The following is a 13,013-nucleotide window of genomic DNA, read 5'->3' as shown; positions in this document are numbered from 1 at the left end:
TGTAATAGAGCTAATCAACAGTTTCAATGTGCAACTTCAAGGAAAGGGGAAGCTCATCTGTGATGTGAAGCCATTTGAAGTAAAATTGGACCTCCTCATTAAACAAGTGAAGGAGGAAAACTTCTGCCATCTCCCTACTACTCAAAAGCTGTTGGCTGGAAAACCAATAGTTGCATTCCCAAACAAAAAATGTGTGGATTCACTGGAAATGTTGCAAAGTGAATTTCAAATGAGATTTAAAGAGTGAAGGGTTTGTGAAGGGCAAACATTTTGTTGTTCATCATGTATGCATTTTGGAATGCGGGTAACGCTCTTATCTTGGATGGCAAACCTCATTTAAGCAGTGTTCCCAGCATATACAAGAATACAGGATGAAACAAAGTTGTAGCCCTGAAACACTGTTGCATTTGCTTTCTAGCATGAACACGTATTCTCACGAAAAGCCAATGATGTAATTACTAACCAATTATTGTGCCTTGGAGACCAATTAACCAATAATGAAGTAACACGTATGTTAGGTGAGACATGAGAAACTGAGAAACTATATAAACTTTGTCTGATGCTCAATAAAGTGCTGTTGATTCTAGACTTTCTAAGCTGTTGATTCTGGACATTGTTTGCTGTAAAGTCTTATCAATCATCTTCAGCCTCCTGGCCCATGCAACAAAAGAGCTTCCTGTACATGAACAGGACATACAGCTTTTTCAGAATCAATTTTCTGTTCACATTGAAATTGTTGATCCGATTTACCAAATGGAACTAGCCAAATTTATTCGCGCAGGACTGGCATAGAAATTTTTTAAAAAAATTTTTAGTTTTAATTTTCTGATTTAATTATTTGGGGTTTTTATGTTTTTAATAGTTTTAATCTGGCCTAATGTTTAATAAGATTTTTATAATTGTTTTTATTATGTATATTTGCACTGTTTTTATTTTGGCTGTGAACCGCCCCGAGTCCTTCGGGAGAAGGGAGGTATAAAAATCTAAATAAACTAAACTAAATTACAGAATTGTGACTCTCTGAAAGACACATTCAAGTCAAGCAGCTTTACTAATTTCTATGCATCTCTCCCCTCCGAGACATATCTTCATCTCAGGAACCATGCACTCAAAATGGTAACTATTTTGGCAGCACCTATGTCTGTGAACAGACTTTTTCCCGAATTAAACATCTGAAATCTCCAACCAGATCCAGACTGATGAATACTTCCATCACTTGTTACGATTGGAAGTGACAAATATGGAACTGGACACTTACTATCTCATCAGCCAAAAGCAGGCCCACACTTCCCATTGAAATACTAGGTTTATGATTAAAATTATTCATTTTAAATATTTTATTAAACTATATTCCGCCCCCCTAACAGTCTGAGGGACTGTGAATTGGCCCCATTTTAAAAGTTTTTGAGGACTCCTGGTCTAGCACCCCACAGGGAATATCCAATTCAGCTTTCCCCCCGATTCATGATTACTGCTGCTGCGAATTGGTTTGACAGAATGACCGGTTGGACAATTTCAGGTCTGGCACTGTTGTATTGTAGTAGTCTAGACAGGGCATCTGCTGGAAAGTTTTTTTCCCCAGGATGTAGCACAGGGTAAAATTAAACCGATTGAAATACTGAGAGACTAAAAATTACTCTTATGGCTGTGTTTGTCTGGCGTCTATGTTTATGATTATTTATTGCCACCTATCTTACTGTGGGGATACTCTAGGTGGCTTACAAAAATAAAAAGGAAGAAACTGAAAGGAGTGTAAAATAACAGAATAAAATAAATGATGAAAATGAACACAAGAATATGTCATTATAAAAGAAAGATGGACAGGTGGAGAGCAGAGAGTAAGGGGTGGGGAGGTAGTTTGCCATCAATCCAGCAGCAGCCTCCAGCGTGGAACTCCCCCATCTGGAGTTGTTCTTAATTGTTTCAAATTTTATATAATAACAACAACAACAGAGTTGGAACATATAAGATGTTGAAGTTTTTATAATACCTCTTTGTAATAACTTGGTAAGATCACACTTGAAATATTGCATCCAGTTTTTGTCGCCACAATATAAAAAAGATGTTGACTCTGCAGAGTGCAGAAAAGAGCAAAAAAGATGATTAGGGGGCTGAAGATCAAAGCATATTAACAACGGTTGCAGGAATTGGGTTATGTCTAATCTAGTGAAAAGAAGGACTAGAGGTAGCAGTCTTCCAATATTTGGGGGGCTGCCACTAAGAAGAGGGGGTCAACCTATTCTCCAAAGCACCAGAAGACAGGACTAGAAGCAACAGATGGAAACTAATCAAGGAGAGAAACAACCTGGAATTAAGGAGAAATTTCCTAATAGAAGGTAGAATTAACCAGTGGAACAGCTTGCCTTCAGAAGTTGTGGGTGGTCCATCACTGGAGGCTTTTAAGAAGAGACTGGACGACCATTTGTCTGGAATAATATAGGTTCTCCTGCTTGAGCAGGAGATTGGACTAGAAGACCTTCAAGGTCTCTTCCAACTCTGTTATTCTGTTATTCTGCTAACTCGCTGTTTTGGAGTGGGTTGATAAATAATACACAAAGAAACAATTGACTTAATTGTTTTTTTTTCATATTTAATACAAGTCTTTAAAAGAAAAGGTTCCACACAGTTTTCACATGGTCTATTATGTGATCTATTATCTGTCAGACAGGATTAACAACTGCTCCTTGGCTCAGACTCAAGTTTATAAATAGTCCATCTCAAGCCCATGTTCCATGGTTCTATACATGGTTTGGGGCCTCTCTTGATGAACCACCAGTTTCCCACTGTATCTGCCCAGCTGGTTTGTTCTAACAGGATTGACACGCTCCAGTTTCCGTCAATTAAACAATGCCATTTTCTGGTGCCTGGAAGTGCACTTTCTCTGTGGCAACCCTGGAATGAAGTTCCCCCCAGAATTTGAATGGCTCCCACACTGCTGCTATTTCCCAGAGCCTTAAAGACTGGCCATTGGCAAGGACAACCAACTTCACTTTCTTATTTGCTGCTCCTCTTTAGGTTTATTGTCTTTACCATCATCATTTTGTCTGATGCTGTGTTTTTGTGAGTTTTCTTCTCACTTTTATTTTTAAGTATTTTTAACAAGGGTCAACTGCCCAAAGTGGCTGGGAGTCTGGCAACATATAAATTTAGTGATGAAGATGGCATTGACAAAGAACTCTATTAAACCCCAAGAGGCAGCTCTTTAACAGGGGGAAGAATTTGCCCTCAGACCCTGGATGTAGTCACAGAACTGCAGCTCAGAGACTTTCTTTTAAGAAGGCTGCATTTCTAATCATCTTTGTGAGTGCGAAGACACAAGCTCCACTCCTTGGACCTGTTCTGATGGTCCTCGGAAAGGCCACTTTACTGGCAAGTAACAGAAAACAGGGACTAAAAAAGGATAGCTATATGCTTACATTCCAATTATTGCTACAGAAAACTTGCTGGACAATAGCTAATTATTCCTTCCATTTCTAAAGTCCTTCTTTAAATTATTAAAATAAAAAATCAAATAGAAACATTGAAATGTTATTTCCCAAAACAATTTGTTGTTGCTGCTGTATCTATTCATTCAGAGGCAGAATGTTCTTTTGCATCCAATCTCAAATATTTCTACTGGAAATAATTTTAATTGGATACGTGAACATTGCTTCTTCTCAGCGCCTGAACCCGAGTATCCACAAAATCCACAAGTGTTTCCTACAAGGCCTCTCCCGGACTTTGTGATCTCAGCTGTCCACGTCAGTGAATTTTCTCTTTTTGTAATTCTGGATGAGGCTAGACACTGTGATCTGGGAGGCCTGACCCATTTCCCAGCACTGGAAGTCCTGGAGTCCCTTCTGGCCAGTCTGAAATAAGGCCCGCTCCAACTCATCCAGCCGGGCCACCAACGCAGACGTGTCCTCATTGAAAGTATTCTGGGAAGAGTCCATGATGTGACGAAAACGGCCAATAAATGTCTACAAACAGAAATAGACTTATTTAGCATGGAAAACATTAGCTTGGATTCTCACAAGGAAAAACTGATAACTTCTAGAAGAAATGCAATCACTCATACTTAGAGACTTCACCGCGACCACCTGATTCTGGGATAGATACAAAATATCCGTTTCTGTGCCAGGCTACATTTTAATCACAAAATTGTTAACCTGGGAATTGAAAGATGGAGCAGCGCCAGATTAGGGTCAGGCAACTCAGTGCTTCACAGGGGGTCTTAAAATTTCAATTCCCAGCAAAACTAGGCAGTGTTGTTTAACATTAGGAATAAGTCCAACATAGCTGTAATCCAGAAACTCCTCACCTTGCTCCAGGCATCCTAGCATTCCTCATTACAATACTAGATGGGGCCTTTGGGAGCTGCAACATAGCAACAGTTGAAAGGCCAAATACCCCCAATTCACATTGAAAGGCTGCCAGAATGAAATGAAAGATCTGTGTGCCCTTGAGATGGATTATATGCATCTCACTCAGCATTGATATCATTGCTGAACCAAGCCTGCAATCATAACCACTCCACTCCTATACCAAGGATCAGTTCAAAGCCTTTCTAGAATGGGAAGTTTTACAGTCACAATAATGAACATCAAAATAAAATTTTAGATGGCTCTGATAGAAGAAGTTGACATCGTGGCAACTGCTAGATGGCTGCAGCAAGATAAGAAAATGGCATTTTACTACCATTTTATATTTTCCAGATTTCTGTTACTTGGACCTAATAACTATCAAACTTGTGTCCATTGAAACAGAATTTTTGTTAAATCCCAAATAAGGCTTTAATATTTTTATGCATGCTTAAAAGGCAACTTTAATTTCATACATGCATATACTGTATAAAATGACAAATGAGCTTTAAAATAGATTATGTCCATTAAATTTAAATCTGCTAAACTGAGTTTTTTTAAGTATCACTGCTGAAAATTATGGCTATTTTTCTCTGCTTATATTTGGGGTTGCCTCTCTCTTGATAGACATTCTTTCTTATTACCAAAAGCCATTAGAATAATGCCTTTTGATTATTGCAGTTTTTTGTTTAATAGCACAAATATCAGCCTCCAGTAGTAAAACGTAATAAACAAATGTATATACCCCAATAAAAACACTTTTAACATTTTCAATACAAATATTCTGGTAAAAATTGTTTTAAAATAGTTTTTCTTTGGATAAGAAAATATAACATGAATAAAGGCAAATCTACATGTCCCAGAATAATGTTGCAGGATCCAGTCTGGCTGGGTCAACGGTACCAGAGGTTGTCTTTCAAGCTTTTGAAATCCTTCTGGAGCCTATCCTCAGGGAACATTTCTCTAGCAGATTGTGTGTGTTTTGAGCTATTCTGTGTGTGGTATTTATATGATGCCTGTTGTGTGTGGTTTTTTAGATATTGATTGGGGTGTTGATGGTTGGTAGTTTATCTGTGCTAATAAGCCCTCACCTCCTAAGAACTTGATAAGCTGGTGGTAAATCAGCACTCCTGTTGACTGCTGAGCTGGCCTTTTTCCCAGGCTTCAATCACTGTATTTGTGCTCATTTGCCCAACAAACTTAGTAGCAATAGCACTTAGATATATACTACTTCACAATGCACTACAGCCCTCTCTAAGCGGTTTAGAGTCAGCATACCAACCTGCCTTCCATTGAGGACCTTTATACTGCACGAATCAAGAAGAGGGCTGTGAAAATATTTACAGATCCCTCACATCCAGGACATAAACTGTTTCAACTCCCACCCTCAAAACGACGCTATAGAGCACTGCACACCAGAACAACTAGACACAGGAACAGTTTTTTCCCGAAGGCCATCACTCTGCTAAACAAATAATTCCCTCAACACTGTTCACTATTTACTGAATCTGCACTACTATTAATCTCATCGTTCCCATCACCGATCTCTTTCCACTTATGACTGTAACTTTGTTGCTGGCAATCCTTATGATTTATATTGATATATTGACCATCATGTGTTGTAAATGTTGTACCTTGATGAAGGTATCTTTTCTTTTATGTACACTGAGAGCATATGTACCAAGACAAATTCCTTGTGTGTCCAATCACACTTGGCCAATAAAAAATTCTATTCTGGACTTCCGCTGGCAACGCAGGCTTCATGGACGTTCCTTTGGGATCGTCTGCCCTGGGTTTCGTCAAACCGTCCCTGACAGCGTAAATGGGCTGTCAAACAGTTTGGAATTCTCTCCCCCAGGAAAAGGGGGAGGGAAGAGTGGTCAGGTTTGGGTAGAGCTCCCCGGGAGCCCATTAACCAGGGGATTGAAGGGTGAGAGCTCCCCTTTACCCTGACGAAGCTCCGTGCCCAGGGTGCTTCTGTTTATACAGAACGAGAAGCCGCGACCATCTCTGTGCCAAGATTTATTTTTAAAGAGAACTCAACAAAGACAGAACAAAGTAGGAGGACTAGCAAGAATTTGCAAGTAATAAATCTTAACTTCAGCTCTTAAATAGCTTTCCTTTGAACTAACTTTCAACTTGAGTGGATTTAAAATGGCGTTTGCAATATACAAAGGAAAGTGAAACTATAAAAGGACAAAGGAAGAGAAGAACATAACAAGCTACTTTTTAAATGGAATGAATAAGAACTGTTAATGATTTTTTTTCTTTTTACCTTTTTCTTTATCACAATGTTTAAGAAGAAAAGTTTATTGATTTTTTTTTCTCTTTTTGGTAGATTTTACAGTTTAAGAATGGCTCTTAAGCAAACAGAACTAACTACTAAAATCTTGGAAACTTCTTCACTTCAAATATGGAATTTTTTTTTATAGGAACTTTTAGAAGCTTATCTTTTCTTAATAAGTTTTTAAACAAGAGATTTTTACACCAATATATTAAAGATTGGAAATTCTTTATTGTTAGATGTTAAGCTGATTGGTGAGCAGATGGTGGAAAATGTGTAAGATAGAAGACAAGGGGAAGGAGAATGCTTAAGATGTGATTTTGATGGTATTTTTTTAAAAATATATATATATAGGGTTTAATTTTTATAACTGACTTATTTTGGGTATAAGGTGTTACTATTTGATATATGTGAGGTATAAAGGAATGGGAAGATGGAATATTGTTTAACTTTTGGAGGACAGATAGAAAAATTTATGGATGTAATGTTGGTATTTGGTTAAATAGAATTTAATTGTTATAATTGATATATTTTGGATATAAGTTATAATTTTAATAATGTTATTTGACAGATGTAAGGTAAATTGAAGAAATATTAATATTAGCAATGTTATTTGATTTATGTAAGTGATATTAAAGATATGAGAAGATAGAATATTGTTTATTTTTGGAGATTGGATAAAAATTTAAGAATTTAAGCTGGAAATATGAATTATATTTGGGAGACTGTTTAAGGAAGAAAGGTATATTATAAAAGAATTTCTGATGAATACTGGAAGATGGAATATCGTCTTGGTCTTGATCGATGAAGATTGGATATTAAAACTATAAGATTCTGAAGACTTCAGGAGTGGAATGGATTGATATATATTTGGTGTTAATTGATGAAGATTGGATATTAAAACTATGTATTTTATTGATGAACTGGAAATACTAATTTAATTGGAAGATTCTGAAGATTTTAGGAGTGGAATGGACTGATATATAATGGACTGGAAGAAGAATGTACTTTTTTGTTTCTGGAAGGGGAGTTAAGGTCTTAGAGAGAGGAGTGACTATGGATTATGACTTATGTTGTATTTTAATTTATGATTGTTAATCTTATACCCTCTACTTTGTTCTGGGAAGTCTCGAGGTGGGAGGGGAGGGGAGGGAAGGGGAGAGGGGAGATGAAGGATCAATGTAAAGGAATGATTGAAGATATGTAATTAAGAAATAGAAATAATTTGAAATGAAATCGGGCTGCTCAGCTGCCATTTCAGAAGGAATGGAAAGGAGAGGAGAGAGTGAAGGAAGAAAGTAGGTAGGAAAGAGAGAGGTAGAAAAGGGGGAAAGGAGAGGAAGAAGAAAGGGGAAAGAGAGAGGGTTAGAAAGGGTGGAACAGTAGAGTAGGGAAGGAGGAGAGGATGTAGAAAAGCGAAGGAGAGGAAGGATGAAGAAAGTAGAGAAGGGAGGAGGAAAGGTTTGTTAAGGAAGGAAGTGGTAGCTGGGCAGGTCCGAATAAGTAACAAATGAAAGTTAATGACTAATGTTGAATAAGAGACTGTATATTGAATAGGTTGTTGGAAAATGGAAATAAAACTTTACTAAAAAAAAATCTATTCTATTCTATTCTATATTGTTCCCAACAATCTGGGTCCTCATTTTACCAACCTTGGAAGGATGGAAGGCTGAGTCAACCTTGAGCCAGTGAGAATTGAACTGCTGGCAGTCAGCACAAATAGCTTTCAGTACTGCATTCTAATCACTGTGCCACCACAGCTCATCAACTGCAAATTTGAATCTATGTCCTTGTTCATTCCAACGAGGTCAGATGAGGAGACTCAAACTCATTTGTAGCTCACATTGCAACGAAAAATGACATACATTAAATTTGCAGTGAGCAGGTAAAAAAACAGCAGGGGAAGTGATTGAAGCCTGGGAAACAGGAGCCCGCATCAGACAACAGGAGTGCTGATTTACCACCAGCCTGTCAAGTACTTAAAAGGGGAGGGCTTGGTAGCACAGTCAATAGCCAGCCATCAACACCCTAATCAACATCTAAAAAGCCACACACAACAGGCATCATATAAATACCACACACAGAATAACTCAAAACACACACAATCTGCTAGAGAAATGTTCCCTGAGGAAAGGCTCCAGAAGGAGTCCAAAAGACAACCTCTGGTAACAGTGACCCAGCCAGACTGGATTTTGCAACATTATTCTGGGACCTAAGGATGGGCATGATCATGAGTCCGAAAGCTTGAAAGACTAAATGTCTGATCCTGGTGACCGACCCAGATGGTATCCAGCAAGAAAATATAATGCTACTTAATTAACTATGATCTACATATTAAGGATTAATAAATAAAATCTATATTGCACAAAAAGTACCAATGTAGCTCAAGTATTTTTTCAATCCAATGTTTAAAATGAAATTTGTGTTTTCTTGTCCAAACAGAGAAAGGAGAGAACAGGAACCCTAAGCAGAGTGGATAAAAATTGATCATTTTTTTAAACTAAATTTATTTGTACCTTAAATGTTGTACCTTGATGAACGTATCTTTTCTTTTATGTACACTGAGAGCATATGCACCAAGACAAATTCCTTGTGTGTCCAATCACACTTGGCCAATAAAATTCTATTCTATTCTATTTTAATAAAATGCTTCTGGAGTAAAAAACTAATTAAAGATAGTTTTCTATTTAAGATACACTCATAATTTAGTTTATTCAGCATGAAATGGATCTTAGCTATATAGCATGAGGCTGTATATTCTGCAATATTTACATTTTTGGTAAACTCATTCAATGAATCCAAGCTCTGCAAGCTAAATAGGAAATCTTCATTTTGTTTGCAAATGACAATATTAAAGATTCTAACTACCAGCAAGAATGAGTCCTTACATTTAAAGAGCACCTGTTATTTCAGATCCATCATGGCAGCGCCTGTTACCTGTCACATCCCTCACCTTGTTGTGTCACTGCCACATCACCAGCTGTCCCATTAAAGTGAATGAGACTGTCAGTGAGTCAACAGTGGGTCAGAGGAGGAGCCACTGCTGAACAGAGATGGCAGCTGCTCTTTAAAAATTATGATTTAAATCAAGTTGATTTAAATCAAGGTTTTTTACTAGTGATTTAAATCATGATTTAAATTGACTTGATTTAAATCAAATCCACCCTAACCCTAAGCTTGGGTTGTTAGTATACAATCATAATGCAGAATTATATACAAATTAGGCTAATGTGCAGTGCAGAATTGATAAGTAGTACATTAATTGAATGGACTGTTGTCATATTCACAAACTTTTTCTTTTGAAGGACACTGAAAAATGCAATGTTTGAAGCTGTTTAATGGGAATAGACCACAACTCAATCTTGAGAAGACTGGGTGGTATTTGCCCCTCACCCCAACCCCAGGTTAAGAGGTTGGGGTGAGGGGCAAATGATGTTTTCATTGCTGGTCATAGATGGTGTAGCACTTCCCTATTCAAGACTGTGCAACTTGGGAGTCCTTCTGAACTTGTGGTTACTGTTCAAAGAGCAAGTGGCAACTGTGGCCAGGATATCTGTTGCACAGGTTCATTTTGTGCATCAATTGATATGGAGGCACTTCAGTTACTCACGTACTGGTCACCTCATGACTGAATTACTGCAATGCACTTTACATGGGGCTGACCTTGAAGACATCCAGAAACTATCACTGTTACAAAATGCAGCGACATGAGCAGTAATGGGTGTGTCTTGGTATGCCCATGGATCACTGCTGGTGCTGCTGCACAAGCTGTACCAGTAGGTTGCTGAGTGCAATTCAAGATACTGATTACCTATAAAATCCTGTGTAACTTAGAGGGGGATATCTGAGGCCTATCTCCAACTGTTTCTGCTGGTTTCTTTCTGGTTCCTTCTGGCAGAATGGCTGTGTTCTATTCCTCTCTCTGTTGTCACCTTACAAGTGTGAGGAAGCATGCCTTCTCTCTCATGGCTCCCACCCTCTGGAACAGCCTACCCCCAGATACAGACAATGCCCTCTTCTCTTGGGGTTCCAAAAAGCCCTTACATCCTAGCTTTGCTGTCAGACCTAGGGTTACAAATCATGTATTCTCAGGGGTCTGGTTTGTTCCTGTTATGATTCTCATAATCTGGGCTGCTTGTGGTACTGTATGTTTGTAACTTTTTTATCTACAAGGGAAACAGAGTCTACCGGAATGGGTGGCTATAACAAGTTTCAAATAATAATGAAGAATTATAAGCTGCAAGAAGCAGATCTTTTACCTGTAGTATGGACTGAGCTAATTCAGTATTTTCAGGATTGTCAAAATTGAGTAACTGGGACCCAAATCCATAGTAATATGGTCCCAGTTTATGCAGGTCAACCACACTGGCATCAGCATTAAAGACTGTCCGCCAGCTCTCCTTGTAAACCTTTGGTAGCTCCACAGAAAGAATCCTCCGCTTGTCATACAAGCCTTTGACCAACCAGAGAGGGATTTCCAACTTTGAACCCTGCATAATTGGACAGAACACAAAAGGTAAAATGCAAAAGGAAACAACTCAATCTATAAATAGATATAATGCTACTCCGAGTAGCCCCGTAAGTAGAGAAATTCATTAGAAGATCACCCAAGCGCAAGACATCTGCAGCAACCGGATTTCCCCACATCACTCCTCACTTCTTTAAACAGTATCTAGGAGGCAACCGTGACTGCGCTTGCAAGGGAAAGAAGCCGCGATTAAGTCGCCGAGACAGACCCAAAGCCAGGGGCATTTCTGCGATGGGACGGGCCTCGGTCAGCCAAGCGCCCCGCACGGGAAAACTACCACGCCAAGAAGTGCTTCGAAAGCGGCCGCCGCCCCCGCCGGCACAGGCTTTCCAGTTAAGGGAGGGATGCGAACTTCCTACCCAGCCACCTGGATTCCGAGCCCGGGGACCGCAATGCCAGCACTCCGCTTCCTTGGGCGGAGGCCTTCGACGCATTTGCGGGCAGCTCTTTCCCGGACTCTGCCTGCCAAGCGAGGCTGCCGGCCGGAGACAGGCGCGGCCTAGCTTGGCCTTAAGCGCCGCCGACTCCAATCCCAACCGGCCGCATCGGGGCCCAGATCCGCCATCGCCCGTCTGAAGGAAGGCGCCGAGCCTTCTGGGAATTTTAAGACGTGTGGACTTCAACTCCCAGAATTCCCTAGCCAGCCAAGCTGGCTATAGAATTCTGGGAGTTGAAGTCCACACATCTTAAATGTTCCCAAGATTGAGAAACACTGCCTAGAGCGACCAGCCGAGGGTTCCGCCTTCCGGGCAGACGCTACATCCGCAGCGGCGCGGGGCGGCCCTCACCTCTGGGAGCGCCTTGCCGGGCGCAGCGGCCGCGTCGGCCCTGGCTAGGAAGGCAGCCAAGCGAGGCCAGGCGACCTCGGCACGGCACGGCAGCCGCTCCTGCGACATAAGGATGTCGGCCAGCGAAAGGAAGCTCTCGTCGGGACCGAGCGCGGCCTCCACCGGCGCGTAGGGATGCGCCATGATGCCTTCCCAGGCTTTCAGCACCCCATGCGCCTGCGCGGCGGACACACGCGCTACTGCTTTTCCATTGGCTGCGAAGGGCGGATCCTCGAGCACACAAGCGCGCGTGCGTCGGGGCTCCTCCTCCCCTCCCCGCGGAGGGGGCGAGATTTTTTTTTTTTTAATTTGCATTTATATCCCGCCCTTCTCCAAAGACTCAGGGCGGCTTACACTATGTCAGGCAATAGTCTTCATCCATTTTGTATACTATATACAAAGTCAACTTATTGCCCCCCAACAATCTGGGTCCTCATTTTACCTACCTTATAAAGGATGGAAGGCTGAGTCAACCTTGGGCCTGGTGGGACTTGAACCTGCAATATTGCAAGCAGTTGCTGTTAATAACAGGCTGCATTAGCCTGTGGAGCCACCAGAGGCCCTGTTGGGTCTTTGAGATGGGGGGGGATGCCTAAGGGGCACGTGGGCCTGGGGTTCCAACATTGCCAACTTCAACTCCCAGAATTCCTCAGCCAGCATTTTGGTTTTCTTAATGATCGGAGGGGAATGCTGGGAGTTGAATTCCGCAAGTCTTAAGATATTGAGAACCCTGCCCAGTGAGCGAGCCGCGGCCGCAGTTTACGTGTCAAGGCAGCACCAGGTAGCTACATCGGGCTCCGCGCCCAAAATAATCGCCTCGGACATGTTGCGATGCCAGCGTGCCTTTTGCCCGTTAAAAGGAAGGCAGGAATTTCACTTGCTGTCAAAATCTAAATTGCTCCTCTTCTGAAAAGGAAACGGGATTAGCTATTTTTAACCTAAAATTTCTAGATTGCTGAAATTTTGAAAACAATCACAGTTTGGAGAAATCACTCGGGAGCTTTTCTTACTCTAATAAATGCTTCAGAGTTTTA

At 40.6% G+C, this 13,013-nt stretch overlaps 1 protein-coding gene across 2 annotated transcripts; it reads right to left on the bottom strand.

Moving 5' to 3' along the window:
* Window positions 1–1,955: 1,955 nt before the first annotated feature.
* Window positions 1,956–12,169, bottom strand: GINS3 (GINS complex subunit 3). 2 transcript variants are annotated; one of them, XM_058155248.1, is made up of 3 exons: window positions 11,941–12,169; window positions 10,884–11,114; window positions 1,956–3,959 (listed from the first exon to the last, which is right to left on the bottom strand). In XM_058155248.1, the coding sequence occupies exons 1-3, from the start codon at window positions 12,121–12,123 to the stop codon at window positions 3,729–3,731; spliced, it is 645 nt and encodes a 214-aa protein (XP_058011231.1). In that variant the 5' UTR covers window positions 12,124–12,169; the 3' UTR covers window positions 1,956–3,728. The 2 variants fall into 2 exon arrangements, with proteins under 2 accessions (XP_058011231.1, XP_058011232.1); XM_058155249.1 differs by lacking the exon at window positions 11,941–12,169 and adding an exon at window positions 11,512–11,796.
* Window positions 12,170–13,013: the final 844 nt, after the last annotated feature.

The sequence above is a fragment of the Ahaetulla prasina genome, chromosome 12, assembly GCF_028640845.1.
Source record: "Ahaetulla prasina isolate Xishuangbanna chromosome 12, ASM2864084v1, whole genome shotgun sequence".
NCBI classification, from domain to species: Eukaryota; Metazoa; Chordata; class Lepidosauria; order Squamata; family Colubridae; genus Ahaetulla; species Ahaetulla prasina.
This window is presented reverse-complemented; position numbering and strand designations above follow the sequence as displayed.

Excerpts from the sequence above, each read along its gene's own strand:
- GINS3 (XM_058155248.1), bottom strand. The coding sequence starts at position 12,123 with ATGGCGCATCCCTACGCGCCGGTGGAGGCCGCGCTCGGTCCCGACGAG. Across the intron at positions 11,115-11,940 it reads CCGGCAAGGCGCTCCCAGAG|GGTTCAAAGTTGGAAATCCC; the intron begins GTGAGGGCCGCC and ends CCAATTATGCAG. Across the intron at positions 3,960-10,883 it reads TAGCTCAGTCCATACTACAG|ACATTTATTGGCCGTTTTCG; the intron begins GTAAAAGATCTG and ends TTCTGTTTGTAG.